Source organism: Acomys minous (assembly GCF_964271855.1).
Source record: "Acomys minous genome assembly, chromosome: 3".
Taxonomy (NCBI): domain Eukaryota; kingdom Metazoa; phylum Chordata; class Mammalia; order Rodentia; family Muridae; genus Acomys; species Acomys minous.
In genome coordinates this window covers 96,199,319-96,217,053 of record NC_140485.1, presented here as the reverse complement: position 1 = coordinate 96,217,053, position 17,735 = coordinate 96,199,319, and the positions used below count along the sequence as shown (strand labels likewise).

The window sequence follows — 17,735 nt, the reverse complement described above, 5'->3', positions numbered from 1 at the left end:
TGTGTCTGTTTTTACTTTAGATGAATATTCTGTTAGTTCATTCTGCTTACTTACCCGTCAATCATAGATTTCATGATGTGAATTTTAATCCAACGCTTGTGACAGAAACCTTCCTCCCACGAGCTCCTTTGTACTTGCCTTCTCTGTATTCTGTCACCTACCTTATGAGTAAGAACAAATGCTGCCAGTGAAACGACGGCACATTATTGCTTTAAACTACAGCCTTATCTTGAGACAGTAAAATGTGAACGTTATGTACCTGATGAATCGGCACCTGTGTTCTGCAGGTCTCAGGCTGAGAGCCACATTAAGACTGGTGTGTGTGTGGGGGGGGGGGCACTGGGTGGCATCTTACACTCCTTCCTGGGATCTGAACTCACTGCGGCTCCCTCAACTATCTGCTATTTCCTTCCGAATCCTAGGTTGTGGCAAACAACACAACCCAAATGTACACTTCAGTCAGCTGGTCCTCAAGGAGCTTCCGCAATTGCTACTGGGATTAGGGTCTTCATGGCTGTCACTGAAAAGCTGATGTTGCATGGCTAATATTCTCTTTCAGGCAGATTATAAACATTTTAAGGTTAACGGCACCCCACACCCCCATAGTGTGGTTCTCAAGAGTCTCTTCCTGCCAGATGTGGTACATGCCTGCAATCCCAGCCTTAGGGAGGTAGAGGCAGGAGCATCAAGTCAAAGACATCCTTGGCTATATAATGAGCTCGAGGCCAACATGAGCTACATGTGACTCTGTCTCAAAACACAACATAAAATAAAACGTTTCTCCTCAGAAACAGCTTGTTTGGCTGTACTTCCTGTACTTTGTCTTAAAATTGGTTCTTTACTTATGGCAAAACAATCCAGCTTCTGTTTCAGTGTTAATTGAGTTAAATCTTTTATATCAGTTTAATAAATCTAACTTTTAGGGAGGGACCCTGTCCTGGGTGTGATGAAAAGCTTGCAGAAAGGAGAAAGCACAGAAGACGTGCATTCCCAGGGCGCGACAGGCTGCTTTTAGGTTTCTGTGCCGGGAAGGAACCTGCCTGTCTGTACACCCTACATCCTACACCCTACTCCGTACCCTAAATGTCTCAAGGGGGTGGAGCTGTATTTGATCATGTGATCAGAACAACCGCACTGACATCCTAGACACACCCCCCCCAACCTCTAAACGACATTTCTTTCTCTCTGACCCATTTAAGTCTGACGGAACTTAAGACAAAAAGGACACAGTGGACATTTCAGTAGCACTTTCTACAAAAGAATGCTTTATTCAAAAATAGGATCTTTTCAAAAAAGAGAAAACTTTTATGTACAGGTACTTGGTTTAGAAACAGTCAAAAACAGAAGAAGAGAAATCAAGATTCTGAAATTGTGGTAGGTAACACACAGCAGTGCCGCTGAAGCCTGTCCCCTGGCATGCCTCAGCAGCTCACACTGGTTAGGGGAGTGGCTGGGATGGCAGGGAGGCTGCTGGGAGGTCTTTCCCCGCATAGGCCGCCTTTCCTGGAAGACACACATGGCAATGGCTTGGTCGTGCCATGTTCAACATGAGATTTTAAATGGAAACAGAAAGGTTACTGCCTCTTAAACTTGGGAACTCTTAGTACTTTCTTATACTGTCAATATTTTTTCAAAGATTTGAAAAGAAATTTAATTTTTCCTAACATTCGAAAAGTTTTACTGTTTGTATTCACAAGCAAAATCAGAGTAATTTAAACGACAAATGTGACTTCAGAGAAATTCCAAGTGTATTTTGGACTATGCCTTCATGCGCTGGCCAGAGCGAAGGCACTATGGTTGGTAGCAGTGGCGAAGCATCCGGGAGACCCTGGTTCGCAGCGTGCAGCCAGCTCCTTACTGTACTGACAGTGATTACAGGGAACATCCGAAGCTTAGCTCACTCACTAGCGTCCCATTGTCAGAGACAGCCTCACGTTCTGCTTCGATGTGCACAGTCCTCAAGGAAGAAACTGTGGACTGCTTCTTAATCTTACGTTGCTTAATAACTAGAGGAATGCAGCAGCCAATGAGGGTCACTAATTTACAGGTAAAAATACACAACACAGGCCATTAAAAACAAAACAAAACTCGTAAAAGTCTAGAACTTGATTCAATGGCAATGGTGGCTTCCGCCTTCTTTTAGTTTACATCAAACTCTACCGTCCCTTTCCTTCCCTGCCACTCTGATTGGACGGTGAGAGCCTGGTACCTTTCTGAATCATTAGTTACATCATTTCCTGTAGGACCTCATATCCAATAGGCATTTCTTTTCTTGACCCCAAAATGATTCTTTCAGTGACATCACAGGGATAAAAGCAAACTGCCTGCCAACAATAACTACTTGTCAAATATAGTCAGTCGTTATTCTTCATATAAATAACATCTATAAAGAACAAAAGGAAGTTGCCAATGAACGTATCAGAAGCAAATTTACAAAGCTCTTAGCAAAAACAGTAGGTCAAGTTCATAAGGCCATGTATGAAAAGATTACCTATAAATCAAACTGTCATCCAACACACTTTAATAATTAAATAGTTAAATACAATGTGGATCAAAAATGATCCCAGACAGTGAAAGGACTAATGCCATTAATCCCACAGTTTGATGAGGCCGTCCCACCCACACGTGATGACCTTGGACGTCTCGTGCGGGTGCCACACCGCACCTATGCACACTTTGTCATGCGCTTTAAAGCGACTGTAGAGTTTGGTGGTCTTCCAGTCCCAAATGTTTAACTTCCCATTTCCGTCTCCTGAAATCACGTAGCTGCAACAGAATGAAGACAAATCCCAATTAGTCACGCTTAGACGGTTAAACACTGAGGAGACAGTTGTCCCTTCACCGTAAGAAGTGGGTTACGACACTCAGACGTGTATGAAGCTGTCCACTGTGGAACATCTCCAGTCCCGCCAATCTAAGAGACACAAAGTTGTTTTTCCTGGGAGCCTGAGAGTCTTTAGACACGCGACTGCACTGAGGAGCCAGTTTCACATGAAGCCAGGAACATGTTAGCTCGTTGTACTGCAGTGAACTTTTAAACATCGTCCAGTTCAGTATGTCTGAATATGTTGAAGACTGAATCAGAGATAGGAATCTGAGGCCTAATTACCATGTTAAATATGCAAACGCACAGGGCTATCTGAATTCCTTCTACCTATGTATTTCTAATTGAGAAGAAGGAAATGATTGCAAAAATGTCACTAACTGTGACCTAGAAATATCCAAAAGCTGCAGTTCTGTCTTCAGTGTAAACAAATCTGTAGATGAGATTCAAAGCTCCGTCCAACACCGTAACGCAGGGCTCTGGTATCCACTCAACTACAGCGATGTAGAAAAGCAGAGAGAAAAAACGCCATGGTGACGTCAACAGGACAGGATCAGGTGCTTCAAGGGCACCGGACTAACTGAGGAAGACCCTACAGAAACGCCAAGTCCAATTTTCATAACTCGTTCTTGCCTTATGACCACCCTGTCCGTTTGAAAGATTGATTACACAGTTCTCACGTGGCTTGTGAATTACTGCTATTTGAACAACATTCCACACCATCACATGTGAGTACAAAGGCTTCGCTTACCTCATGTCTGGTGAGAAGTCTACCTGACAAGCATAGCCCGCTACCATATGGCCCTTAAAAATTTTCTTCTTATTTAACCTGAATCTGTTCTGTGCTCCAAAAATTAAGATTTGGTTATCCATTGACTGGCATGCTAGCCATTTCCCTGTGAAATGCAAAAGGTGGCATATTTTAGAGGAAGGGTCAAACACTTTTTTAAAAAAGTTTAAAATATATCAGCTTTCATTACACTTTTGTTCTCAACTACTTTATAATATCAGAAAAGCAAGCTCTGTAAAATGTTACAAACCAGTCATTGGCAAGAGGGGGGTTTGCATCTAAGGTAATGGAGTCATGGAACCCTACTGTCATCGAGTATTCTTCCTATCAAAGCTTTCGACTTTTTAAACATAAGGAAACAATTTCCAAGCCTAGTGCCAGTAGAAATGAAATATTAATAAAACATGCTAAGTGGAATTAATTTATAAGTCCAAACAATAGAACTACAAATCAGAACAGATCTGTGGCAACTATTAAAGACTAGCTCTGATGAGAAATGGAGGATTATTAAATAAAACTGCACCAAAAATGCACATTAGCAAGCCTGCAGCAACTGTTTCTTAAAAGGTACACTGCTTTTATCTACCCTGGAGTCCTCAAAGCCCCAGGCCCTGATACAGTATTTACTTGCATCTTATATACTTGTAAAAATTACCCTGGAAACAGCCCCATCACTGTTCAAGTGAGGAAAAGGCTTTCTTTGATCAAGAAGGGCCAGCAGGTGGTTAAAAACCCAGTGCACGAAACCTTGAATCCTGATGGCAAAGGGTACATACAATACGGTGTCTGTCAAAGTGCTACCTACTCGGTTGCTTTTCTAGGAATGACAGGGTTCTTGCCAACTGTCACTGAGCTGCCACAGAAAGGCAGGTGGAGCTGATCCTCCTTGTCCCCTTCTCCCTCAGAACACACACTCACTTTATACCTCATGATAGGACGATGGCACCAGTATGGGTATAGCACAATTATCTATCACTTAAAAGGTGATGGATTATCCATTAGAAGACTATTGATTTTTGTTTTGTTTTGCTGAAGAAAAAGTCTTTTGCAGACGTATCTTTTCCTCTCACTATCCAATGGACTCCTTTTCAACTTGGGCCCCACAAAATGGCTTCCACAAAGAAGGGTGGAGAGAGGGGCCTTTGCCCATTGCCACTAGGGCTGGAGAGATGCCTCAAGCACTAGTTAGGACACTGGGTGCTTTTCCAGAGGGCCCGGGTTCATTTCCCAGCACCCACATGGCAGCTCACACCTGTCTGTAACTCCACACCCTCACACAGACATGCATCCAAGTGAAACACCATCCACGTGTTAACGCTCCTACGTGCACCCATGCAGTGAGTGTGCTGCGTGAGGCGTGACCCTTGGGCACTCAGAGACAGACACTTGCCATGAAGGAGCTGGGGCTGCAGATGTGAGCACTGAGCTCAACAAAGCCGTCTGGGCCAGAGGGATAAAGTTCCGTCTCGTATCCGTGCATGTTTGTCCACAGAGCGTGATAAGGATGGAGGGTCACTGAGCAAGCTCTACCCTGTGCTGCCCTAACCCTGCTACCACACTCAAAAATCTACAGAAAGTGAGCAGGAGAACTAACTCCCAGTGCCAAACAGGGCTGCAAAACTGCTTTTAAAGATCTTTCATATGCAAATTGCTAAAATGTTCTCATTTTAAAGAATCAGACCAAAATTTCCTATTCCCTTGAAAGAAAAGTATTTATTAGACGATATGCTGAACCTGATTTGTGTTGGAAGGAAAATTATTAAAAACTAAGAAACAAAAAACAACTGTCAGAAATCCTTAAAGTCAACTATAAACCATCTATTCTTTTATTTTTTCAAAACAGGGGAGTGGGAGAGGTGATTCACATTTGAAAACTAGTAATTTCTCCTAATATAAAAAGGTTTCCTTATGCAAGTGCGGCAACACACCAACTCCCCTCAGTGGAGTGCTGCACTTCTTGTGACTCCAGTGATTACTCTGTGTCTTAGAAGCTCACTTTAGCGCACGCTCTATGGCCAACTCACCATTGGGAGACAAAGTCACTGCAGGCATTGAGTGCATGCTGGGCTCCGCTATGTACTTAAAATCCACAGGGATATCCCTAAACATTGAAAACAGCATTCACATTAGAATGAGTGATTCATAAAAGCACACTGAGAAGAACTGCCCACATGGCCCCACACAGAAGCAGTTTGCCTTTTCATTAAACTTCCAGGATGGAGGTTTAGAAATGATTTTCCATGAAGGTCATTATTTTATTTTACTTTACAAATGACTTTCCATGAAAATTATAATAGTATCAGTAGCTCACGCTTCCAACTATTAGACTTAAACTTTGGCCCTTATTTTACTAAATATTCTTTAATGATGAACTCATCTTAAAAGGCAGCAGTAAGATGTTTGAGCAGGCCTATGAGGAATGCTATTTACCTGCCAGCCACCCTTACCTCATTCCCTCATGAGCAAGTGGGACTGTTAAAAAGCCTTGGGCAGTAAGAGCAGATGACAGGCAGAGCTGCAGGGAGCTGTGTATGCTAGTTTTATCTGCTCAGAAATAATGACTCAGGTCACCAAGACTAAGTGCTTGAGCCAAGCCTATTTACAGTTTTATATAAAGCATTTCCAAAGTGTACAATACAGGACAAAAAGCAAAATACAGAACAGCAAAAACTCCATGATAGAAATGCCTGAATACAAAACAAAAATCAAAAGTACTCACTTAAATTGGGAACCAAATGTACTAAGTACCTTTTTGTTTTTATTATTTTTCATAATAAAAATTATTTGGTAATTCTGAAAGGAGTGGTGATACTGTTGCTTCCTATGGGACCAACAGTGTTTGTGTGGAGCACTGTGTGGGAAATGTAATCTGATAAATAGCATGGTGTCAAGAAGGCTTTCAATTTTAAGGTATGGGTCAAATTTCAATACTTTCCTTAATTGGAAAATAATTTGTTTAACTGGAAAACAGTTATTACTTCACCTCATGTTCCGATTTTTCCCTTCGTTTATCCAAAAACCTCCAGAAGGAACAAATGACGGAGAAAAAAAAGACCTCTGTGGTAAGCAGGGATGTGACGTTTGTCAGCTCCCAGGGCTCATGTTTCTAAGCGCAGCGAGGAGTCTTTCTGAACAATCCAAGTCTAGGAGTCCCAGATTTTAAAAAGATTCGTGGTCCCACCTTTGTATCTAGCACTAGTGGGCAGCGAATTTTATAACATAGATTGACGCAAGAGCACTTTCTAGTGTACTCAACCGTGTTTCAGGTTTACATCTTTAGTAAACATAACAAAAAAGTGTCAGGTGCCTATTTCAAGAAGTCTTGGGATAATAAACTCTAGACTGGTGGTTTTCAACCTGTGGGTCATGACCCCTTTGGAGGTTGAACAACCTTTCACAGGGGTCGTGTATCAGACAATCCTGTATGTCACACATTTACATTATGATTCACAACAGTAGCAAAGTTACAGTTATGAAGTAGCAACAAAAATAATTTTATGGTTGGGGTCTCTATAACATGCAAAACTGTATTAAAGGGTTGCAGCACTGGGAAGGTTGAGACCCACAGCTCCAGAACAATCACTGAAGCTGGGTTACCTTTGGAACTCATTATTTCTGGCAAAAACGTGTGCTAGGCACAGTTAAACGTCATAAACCCAACGCTGTTTTTCTATTAGACCCTGTAACCCAAAATAGCAAGGTTAGAACTCACTTCAGATAATATGGGTTGAAAATGGACCTAACGAAAACTAACAAGTCTGTGCCATTTTAAAAATAAAAGATAACCAGCAACGTTTATCAATTTCTGTATAACTTCTTTTAAAAAACATTTTAGCAAAATAAATACTTTTGGTTAAAAGACAAAAATAAAACCATCGGAACAAAACCCTCCAAGCCTACTGCCATGCTTTCAGCTGACGTGCAGGCCACAGTTGCTGGTATCTGCCATAACCACCCGTTTTCTTGCTCAGTAATGCTACAGCTTTGCTTGTACAGCACTGCTAAAGAAAGCCCAGCGTCCTTCGGCTGTTTTCTTTTAACTATGTACTTTCATGTGTATAGGTATCATGCCTGCGTGTGTGTCTGGGCACCGCATGTGTGCTTGCTGACTGTGGAAGTCAGAAGAAAGCATCAGATCCCCTGGAACTGGAGGAGTAGAGACTATTCTGAGCTGCCATGTGGGTGGTGGGAATTGAACCTGGGTCCTCTGGAAGAGCAGCTGGTGCTCTTAACCACAGAACCATCTGGTTCTTTTCTTCTGTCATGGTGCTATGCCACAACGAGGCAGAGGGTACCTAAGTTTGGAGAAACTCCTCTTGCATAAAAGCCCCAGTGCTGGGAACCGCCTGCACCTGGCCTCAGTCTCGCTGAGCTTAGGGAGCTGCTTTTCTCTGCACTAAACAGATGCGAGTTACTTTCTCTTCCTACAAGTCTCCCCATTTACCTCCCGCCACAAACTCAAGTTCCGGAATCGGTGTGACCTGCAGTTTGAAGTTTGACCTTTTCATGCCCTATATAACCTTAGGCAGACCACTTAAACTATTTTAGTTTCCTGATATGAAAAAAGAAAGAGCCCACCCCACATAAGACTGCTTTGCACATTAAACCAAAGAGTTCATATAAAATGGTTATCTTAGTGACTAGCTCTACAACTGTATCATCAATAGTGACTAGACCAGCATGCACCTCTTGATTACAGAGGATGTCATCACACACACACACATGCACACACACACACACATGCACACACACACACTAGTCGGAAGTCAGCAGCAGGCCATCATTTGAAACAAAACAGCAGTGTGCCTTTTAGGAGTCTTTCTTAGACTCTGAAAGGGAAAGGGGAACACTAACAGTACCACCTTCATTTAGTCAAAGCATTCCATTGACTAACTTCTACTTGAGAAAACACAAGTGTTCCAAAGCCCTCTAACTGGTACAGTGTCTTGATATTAATCACCTTTTACACCATTCTACTTTCAATGATGGAGCTGGAACAGCAACTCAAGATACAAACATCTGAATGTAAAATCAAACAACTAACATCACACACATACCTCTACGTGCAGACACACATGCACACTCACACAGACATATCCACATACACACATATAGGCACACACAACACACACACACATGCACACTCACACAGACATATCCACATACACACATGCACACACATAGGCACACACACACACACATTTATGCACACACAGGCACACTCAGACATATCTACACACACACACACACACACACACACACACACACACACACACACACACACACACACACACCCCGCAGACTGAGGAGAAGGCTCAGTGGGTAAGTGTGCTTGCCATGCAAGTGTGAGGACCTGAGTTCAATTCCCCAGCACCTATGTAATAGCACGGAATGACTGTGAGACAGAGGAAGACACCTGGCGTCCTTGCCTGGCCTTTGCATTCATGTGGATGGCATGTGTAGAGCCTCACATGTGTGCATATATCATATGCACATGCCCAAAACCAAACCAAACCATCCAAACAAACCACTTAAGTGCCCACACCAGATTCTCTGTAAGAATCCCCCCCCCTTCCTTCCCTTCACTGCGAACGGCCTCTGGGGGCCTTGCACACGCTAGGCCAGCACGCTCCTGCTGAGCTAAGTCTCCAGGCCTAAGAAGCAGCATTTCTGAAAGAAGGCCTTAGTTTGAAACTAGGAGCAGTAGGATGAAGCTAGGATCGGACACGCTGTCCAGTCAGTGTCCTGGGGATGCTCTGGACGGTACAGATGGTGTACAAGTTGCAATCAATCTGAAGGGAGCTCAGTTATCTTGACAAGACTGAGGCCTGCTCAGCCTGCTTGGCTCTCCATGGGCGTCCGTCTGAGGAGGGAGCCACTGGCTGTGGTTCAAGGCTGCTTGCTTTCTTTTCCACGGCAGCTTCTAGGGGTGGGAGGGAAGGCGGCCTTGCTAGTCCTGGCAAGGCTGTGGTCCCCACTGAGCTGTGCTTTGTGACCATAACACAAGCTGGGTTCCACCCAAGAACTGGTTTTAAGAAGAACGATTACTACTTATTTCTTTGCAACCAAATCATAGGATAATTGTGACACTTAATGAAACCAGCTTAAGGATTTTTTTTTGACTTCAGAAAAAAAAAATTTTTTTTGATAGAAAGAAAAAGTAGTCAGTGTATTCTGATAATATTCAGCAAGCAAAATGTTTAAAGCTGACAGTATGGGGCAACTTACTGCATGAATGATTACAAAGCAGATGCTAAGGAAGCTAAGAGCTAACTACGCTGGTATTTTCTCTGGATTTGTTCTGAGACCAGGGTCTTCATATGTAACCTTCACATAGCCAAATGTAGCCATACAAACTACACCCTGCCTGCCATTTTGCAGAGATGAATAAGATATTTAATAAAGAATGCGAGCGGGGGCTGGCGGGATGACCTAGTGGGTAAGATCGCTGCCGTGTAAACCTGATGACCTGAGTGTGAGCTCTTGAACTCCAGGAGCACTGAGCCCTCGGAGCTGTCCTCTGACCTCCACATGTCTGCAGTGAAGCACGAGCCAACACTCACATTCACACATACATACACATGCAAAAATAATAAGTAAAAATTTAAAAAGGGGCTGGAGAGATGGCTCAGCACTGGCTGTTCTTCTAGAAGACCCTGGGACAATCCCCAGCACGCACATGGCAGCTCACAACTGTCTGTAAGTCCAATTCTAGGGGATCTGATATCCTCACATCAATGCACATAAAATAAATTATATACTTTATTTAAAAAATTGAAAAAGAATGTGAGATATGACAATATGGCAGTTATCATGACCACAAAAAAACAAAACAACCTAGTTCAAATCCATGTACTTTGGGGAGATTCTCCAAAGACTGTGAAGGACAGTATAAATGCTTAGGTTTCAATTTCATAATTGTTGGTACCTAAATAATTAAAACACTCTGGCTGGAAAAATATGCAAACGGCTGTACGTTATCAGGCCTTGGCTGTAACTGTTTTCATTGCTTGCTTATGAAAGTCAGATTTCTCACTGATGAAGACTCACCATTCCCAAACTCTCAGGCTCTTGTCGTCAGATGTACTCACAAATCTTCGGTTCTCATCAACAAAAACAATCGTGTTGACAGCTCCCAAGTGCCGGTCATACTCCTGAACAACCTCTCCACTGCGAATGTCCCACTGTGCGCAACGAGAGGGAGGCACAGACAGGGGTGAGCGGACTCATGAAAAGCAGCGCAGGACACCCGGGAAGCCGAAGACTCCGAGCACCCGTGTGCACGGGCTGACCGCTTCCTTCTCAGCACTACACAGGTGACCCTCAAAGCAGCAGACATCAGCGAATGAGCGGTCTGCTGCTCTCTTCCCCGACAGAATCTAAAGCTTACAAACCCTGACAGGTACACTGACAGAGGACTTACCTGCACGATCTTCTTATCAGACATCCCAGCCACAAAGAGATTTTGCTTATCTTCATCGGGATTGAACTTGACACAATAGGGTACTTTGCGGTTTGTAAATCTTGATATACACTGTCCTAAACCAAAGAGCCAAATTAAACAAGAAACACGTTTGACTTCTCCCAAAGGACAATGGCAGGAAGATCTACCGAGGAGTCCTCACTCACTGAATTCTGAGTAAGGGCAGCTTCCTGCTCTTAAAACCACTACACTGGTACTTTCCATAGATTTTTTGATGATTACAAACATTTCTTTTTCAGGGGCCGGGGAGAGGTTTCAGTTGTAATAACACTTTCTGTGCAAATGTGAGGACTTGAGTTTAAACCACCAGCATCATGTAAACAGCTGTGCATGGCCATAAGCCCAGCACTGGGGCAGAGACACACATGAGTCCTGGGAGCTGGCTGGCTACCCAGTGTGGCAAAACTGGTAAGCTTTCAGTTCAGAGAGAGAGGTGCATGCATGCATGCGTGCGCGCGCGCACACACACACACACACACACACACACACACACACACACACACACACACGCTTTCTGTAAAAGTAATGTGGCACCAGTTAGAGACAAATTCTAATTACATCAATGCACCAAAGAATATTCTTGGTATAAGCCATGAGAGTAACTCACTGTGTCAAGGTGAGTGACGAGTTAGAAATGAGAAGAAAATATGCATGGATCTATCTACAATAAGTTTATGAACAGGCACAGGCTCTGCGGTGACAGCTGTTGTTACTATGGTTACTGGAGTGGTGCAGACTAGGAAAGGGCACAGGAACTCTACTGTGTGCCAGGATGCTCTGTCTTGATCTTGTGATGTTAAAACACATTTGAAGAAGTTTATTATGAAAAAAAAAACCCACCACACAGCTGTTTGCATGTCTTAACTTTTAAGAGCTGTAGGATGGCTGCCTCTTGGCTTGGGGACACGGAAGAAGTGCCTCGTCCACACAGTGGACAATAAGAAGCCAAGGGTGGAGCCGAGGCAGGAGTTACCGTGGGGCTCTCTAGATGACAGCAATGCGCATCCAGATTTGAGAATGACGCTTGCAAGGTGAGGAACCCGGGATGGAGGAAGTTAGAAACTTAGATTTGGCCTCTTTACAGGGTCTTCCTCAGACTGTTTTCTGATGTTGCTTAGGCCTGTGCCTTTTAACCACCTAGTACACTCCTGTCTGCCACGACTTTTCTCTCTGTTTTTCTATGTTGCTATCGTTTGAATCCAATGTGCCACTTACTAGATGTGTGCTCCTGAGAAACACACCTTTAGGACCAGTTTCCTCATCTGTAATGTAAGACTAGCACACACCTCATATGGGTGTGTTAAAACCAAATTACACACACACAAACACGTACATATATGTTTAGCACAGTTAGTACTCAGTAAACATTATTTAATATCATTAAACTTGACTTTATTTTCAGACTGGTTCTTACTCTGCGCCCAGGCTGGCCTTGAACTCGTGTCTTCCTGCCTCAGCCTCCTGAGTGCTGGCACTGCAGCCATGTACCTTCATGTCTGATTTTCTAATACTATAAAATGATACTACCACAAAATACCAATGCAATTAATATGGCTGTAAGAAGTAAAACTGATTGGTTCATGTGAGCTCAGGTATACATTATCTGGGCAACTGAATTAGGCTTTTGCTTGGGAGATGTGGGGAAATAAAGAGCTTAATCAGCTAGTGTACAGAACAGTGTGCGCTGGTTTGCCCACCGGTGTTTGCTGTGTAAGCACACAGGTGAGAAAAGGGCTTCCCAGGGAAAGCCCTGGCCATACAGACGAGCTCCAGGCCACACACACTGTGCTGCCAGCTCATCTCCAATAATGAGAAGCGCCAGTTGGAGAAGGCGCTGTTTCACCAGAGGGCCAGGGAGTTTGCACAGCTCTGGAGTGACATGCACTTACCTGTCTCAGTGTCCCAGAGCTTAAGGTACCTGTCGTAGGCCGCACTGAGGAACTGTGTTCCTGCAGTGTTGAAGCAGATGTCTCTCACAGCTTTACTGTGACCTAGAGATGGAGCCAACAGACGCTATGGTGAGACCAGGAGGCCGCATAACCACCATAAGAGAAGTTAACAGTGGTCTCAAGGATGCTGCAGTCAGGGTCCCCAACCCCATCTGGCTCACTGAGCATCTGTGCCTGAGGCTCTGGGTGGCTACTTCTTGACTTTCAAGATGCTCTGCAGGTGGCTCTGCTGCCTGACACTTTCAAAGAACTGGGGAAAAGGGCTTACTTTAAAAAATTGGTTGTCACTTTTTGTGTGTGTGTGTTTAGAGACAGGGTTTTTCTTTGAAGACCTTGCTGTCTTGGAATGCACTCTGTAGACCAGGCTGTCCTGGAACTCAGATTTGCCTGCCTCTACCTCCCAAGTGCTGGGATTAAAGGCGTGTGCCACCACCCCCTGGCATCTTTCAGTATGCGGTACACACTGATGACTAGCCAGCCAAATTTACTGAGATCTAAAGTTCTACTTATTGTCAGTGGAAGGACTGAAGCTGAGATTTTGAAGGTTTGCTCGCAATTTCCTCACCGCACTAGAAGTAAAAACAGTGACCCAAACCTCAAGTCCAGGAAACTGTAGCCCCAATGCAGTAATATGTTCTTCTGGGATCACATTACTTAATTTCATAGAAATTGATTCAAAACTAGGATGGTAGTTGCATTTTCTAGAAGGTGATATACAGACACTAATTTCAAGGCACTGACTATACTTTACTTGGAAGTCAACCTTACAGACCAATTATCTTTTCAAAGTTTTCAAAGAAAAAAAAATGTAGCTAAACAAGAGCAGAAATCCCCACTTTTCACTCTGACCAGGACACAAATAGCTTTCACAAAATGCGCATGGCTCAAACTGCCAACCACGGGTAGCGTCCTAGAACCCCACCCCCCACAGAACTGCAGGCAGGCGGGTGCAGGGCAGCAGATGAGCCATGGTGATGCACATGGAAACTAGAAGCTGTAGTGAATCCCAGTCCCCCTGAAGAATATTTTGGCAGTATAGGTGAGGCCGATGGAGATCAAACCTGCTGTATCTGAGGGGCGTCTTATTCCCCTTTAGACAGTTATCTGTTTGCCTAGAAGTGTTGTGTGCTGGTGTGACATCTTAGTATCTATTTGCACAGAGCACCAGTACCCTTAGCACAGCATGGGAGAACAGACTCCCACTTTAATCTAAAAACAGAGCCACTGTGATGCCAGCGCTTTAATGTGGTACAGTTAAATTTGGAAAAAGTAATGAGAAGTGACAAGGACAGAAAAGCCTTTGTCGGAAAGGCTACCCTGGCACACGGCCTGTGTTCCTTTGGTCCACTTCTTATTTTCATGGAGTTTTCTCAGTCACAACGTTCCTTATGCTCCTGCCCTCCTCTTAAAGCTCCGCCTGTGGCAACCACACACTAGCTACCTCCACAGGCTGCTCATCACAGTCCCAACCCTAACCTCCCTCCCTTGCCGGGCTGCACCGCCCTTCATCTGGCCACCTGGGAGTCACCTCAGGTCCTGCTACTGAATCTCATTAACTCCTTTCCTCTGTCTGCACTGCAGTTCACACTCTCACCACTTTTATCCAAGTGTCCGCCAGCTTGGCAGGAATCTTTGTACACTTCCAACCACACTACTTCTGGTAAGGGCTGTTACACGGCCCTTCGCTGCCATTAGCTGTGTTCACCAGTGGCATGGCTGGTTCTCCAAACCCTGCTTCCCTTTCTGTTTGTATCTACACCTGTCCCTCTCCTACACCACGGCAAACTGCTACCACACGTGGTCCCCCAGTGCAGCCCCCACTCTCATGCCCTTCTTGCTTCCGCCATCCTTCCCCCCCCCCCTCGGCCTCCCTAGAGACATTTACCCCTTCATGACTCAGCTCAGGCCTGTGAACACTCTCCTCACATCTAGACAGTAAAATCACTGCTGCTGATGTTATTGCTCTTACAAAAGCTTTCCTAAACAGATTTACAGACAGGGAGAAAAAGAAATATTACCAATAAATGTTCTCAGACAGCGCCGGTCTCCATAAACTTCCCATAGCTGGAGAAAATAAAAAGCACATGAAAATATTAACTTTTTCTTTATGGCGTTGGCAACTGAACCCAGGACCTCATGTACACTACGAACGCGCTCTGCCACCAAGCAAAGGCCCTAGCCCTGGGGATATCAATCGTAATATAAGTCTTTATCAATAACAACAGCTATTTGCTAGCTGTGTGTGTACACATCTTTGTGCATACAGTGGAGTTAATTAGTAGATATTGACTGGTTTGCCAGCCTGTGTTATACTTTTGGGACACAGATATGTACAAACATATTCTTCATCCTTGGAGAGGTTTTTACATCAAAGCATCGGGAGGGTTTAGCTACAGATGGAGTTTATCTGGGCGCTTTCATTTCGTACTTTTTCCCCCCTACATTTTATGCCTCTATGAGGAATAGTTTTTGCTTTTGTAACAGGAATTAACTGTTATTAGGACTGCTATTATGTACCACTTTAATATTGAAAGGTGGTTTTTACAATACTTTTCTGGGTAATATGTACAGAACCCGTATGTAAGTAGTTTCTATGGCTTATAATTCTAACATCTCTAAAGACTTGGCTACCTCAAGTTCATCCCGACAATGGTGTTGTGCTTTAAGACTTCTACTGGTAGAAGCCTCAGGCCCTGTACATGCTGGGCAGGGACCTCTGGGACCTGCTCCCTTGCCTGGAACTATAATGATTTTTTCCTGATATTTTATGCTCTGACATTTTCCCAAAGCACGCCCCCCACCCCCAAGGTATGCACCCCACCACCAAAGCACACCCCCCCACCCCCAAGGTAAGCCCCCCACCACCAAAGCACGTTCCCCACCCCCAAGGCATGCTTGTGTAAAGCCAGAACCGCTCCTGCGCCTGCCTGTGGCGTGGTGATTGGGGATTTACCCCGGCATGAGAAAAGCATTCCCAGGCAGAGCCCACACTTTCTAACCTTTGATGGTTCAACCCCTCTGTACAAAACAGCTCCCTGATAAATGGCTACCTGAGCTACATTCAACTTAGACTGTGTTTCTTGACCCAAGGTTGATGTAATTTCAACTTAGAAAGTGAAAGTTAAAGAAAATTATGGATTTTTTTGGAAACTGTTTTAATCAGAGCAAACTGTTTCTATTATAGACAAACACCTGAAAGGCTGTTCCCACTAACAGCAGCGGCTTTATTACTGATAGTACTCATCAATACTTAAAAAGGATAAAGCCGTAACGACCTGACTTGTGGAGAAGCCACACTAATACTATAGGGCTGGTATTTATTGAACCACCATGGTGATCTGGACACAAAAGACACAAAGACATCAAGTATTCTTTAAAACTTAAGGTTTCAAAGAAGTTTTCTTTGCACTGAGTTGACAAGAGTGACAGCTGGCTTCTCCTGCCACACGCTACAGCTGGGAGGAAGGCTTAGATGGAGCCTCCTGAGAGCACCAAGAGCAGGAGAGGGCTGAGGGCACAGCTAGTTGGTATCCCAGTATTCAAAACAAAAGAATAAAATAAATTATTCTGTCTACTTTCTAGACATGGAGTTTCCATCATCTACCTTTTCTTCCTTGGCCAGTCTGAGGAACAAGCAGTTACATATCCATAACCTCTATAAAAAATGCATCATTCCTGATTCAATATTTATGTGCCCAAGGCCAAAGTGATTGGATTACATCCTAATCAGTTGTCTGAGCTTTAAAGAGTCCAGCCAACTGGACCGTGGTCCATAAACAGTTATATGCATAGGGCTTAGGAGAAAATGATTAGCCTCTAACTGTCTCACACCACAGATTTCCTTCTGACTAGTCAGACAGACCTCACTGGCTCTGGGGTTCTGAGGCACTCTCCCTGGGTTACTGAAAACTCACCTTAATTTTACAGTCCATGGAACAAGACAGCAACAAATGTCCAGAGAGAGGAAACAGCCTGACTGCGCTGACACCCTGGAAAGAGGCAGCACGTCAGTGATCTGGTGCATTCAAATGCCACGATATTACAAGCACCCACTTCGCTATTTCCCTCGACATGTTTTAGAATGGCCTTCACAGTGTGCCAAGAGGCCTTCTCTGCACACGAAGGCACGGAAGGCTTTTTATTTTAAACTTCAGCTTCACCCCCTTAAGCCGAGCCAGTCAAACTGCTACCCCCCTTCTCTCTCTTTTCTGTGGTCTCCTGTTCTCGGCAGAGATCTGGAAACTGACAGCTGGAATAGGGCAGGTGACAAACAAGAGCAGCCTCTGAAGCTTGCAAACATCCCACTTTGCACTACCTTTAAACAGTACCTTGGGCTAGACAGCAAGGGCTACCCACTCTCCGCTGTGTGATAAACCCAGGACCCAAAGCAACATTCCTGAGGCAAAGCGGCAGACTGGGCACCATCTGCCCGTTGTTCACTGTGTTGTGCCAAGAGGAAGCAGATGGCAGTAGGAACTTGTGGGGAGAGGAACAAGCGACAGTATGGGGGATGGACACTGACCCCTGGGGGATGGACACTGACCCCACAGCTTAATCACGGCCGGCCTGGACAGCCTGGAGCCTGGTGAGCCACTGTGCCACAGGGCATCTGCAAAGCTTATCTCACGTTCCCCTTGAACGTGGTGCTCCTACTCTGTCTGCGGCCCCTGCACTGACAGCTGAGGCTTC

The 17,735-nt window shown here is 44.4% G+C and overlaps 1 protein-coding gene across 1 annotated transcript in view; it reads right to left on the bottom strand.

The window, feature by feature from the left end:
* Positions 1-1,242: 1,242 nt before the first annotated feature.
* Positions 1,243-17,735, bottom strand: part of CDC40 (cell division cycle 40) — a 50,306-nt gene continuing 33,813 nt past the window's right edge. The window contains exons 9-16 of the mRNA XM_084775104.1: positions 16,961-17,035; positions 15,065-15,110; positions 12,987-13,088; positions 11,038-11,153; positions 10,665-10,798; positions 5,639-5,715; positions 3,576-3,720; positions 1,243-2,766 (exon numbers count right to left, since the gene is read on the bottom strand). Coding sequence (XP_084631230.1) covers positions 2,589-2,766; positions 3,576-3,720; positions 5,639-5,715; positions 10,665-10,798; positions 11,038-11,153; positions 12,987-13,088; positions 15,065-15,110; positions 16,961-17,035 — 873 coding nt within the window. The 3' untranslated portion in view covers positions 1,243-2,588. The remainder of the gene's footprint in view (positions 2,767-3,575; positions 3,721-5,638; positions 5,716-10,664; positions 10,799-11,037; positions 11,154-12,986; positions 13,089-15,064; positions 15,111-16,960; positions 17,036-17,735) is intronic.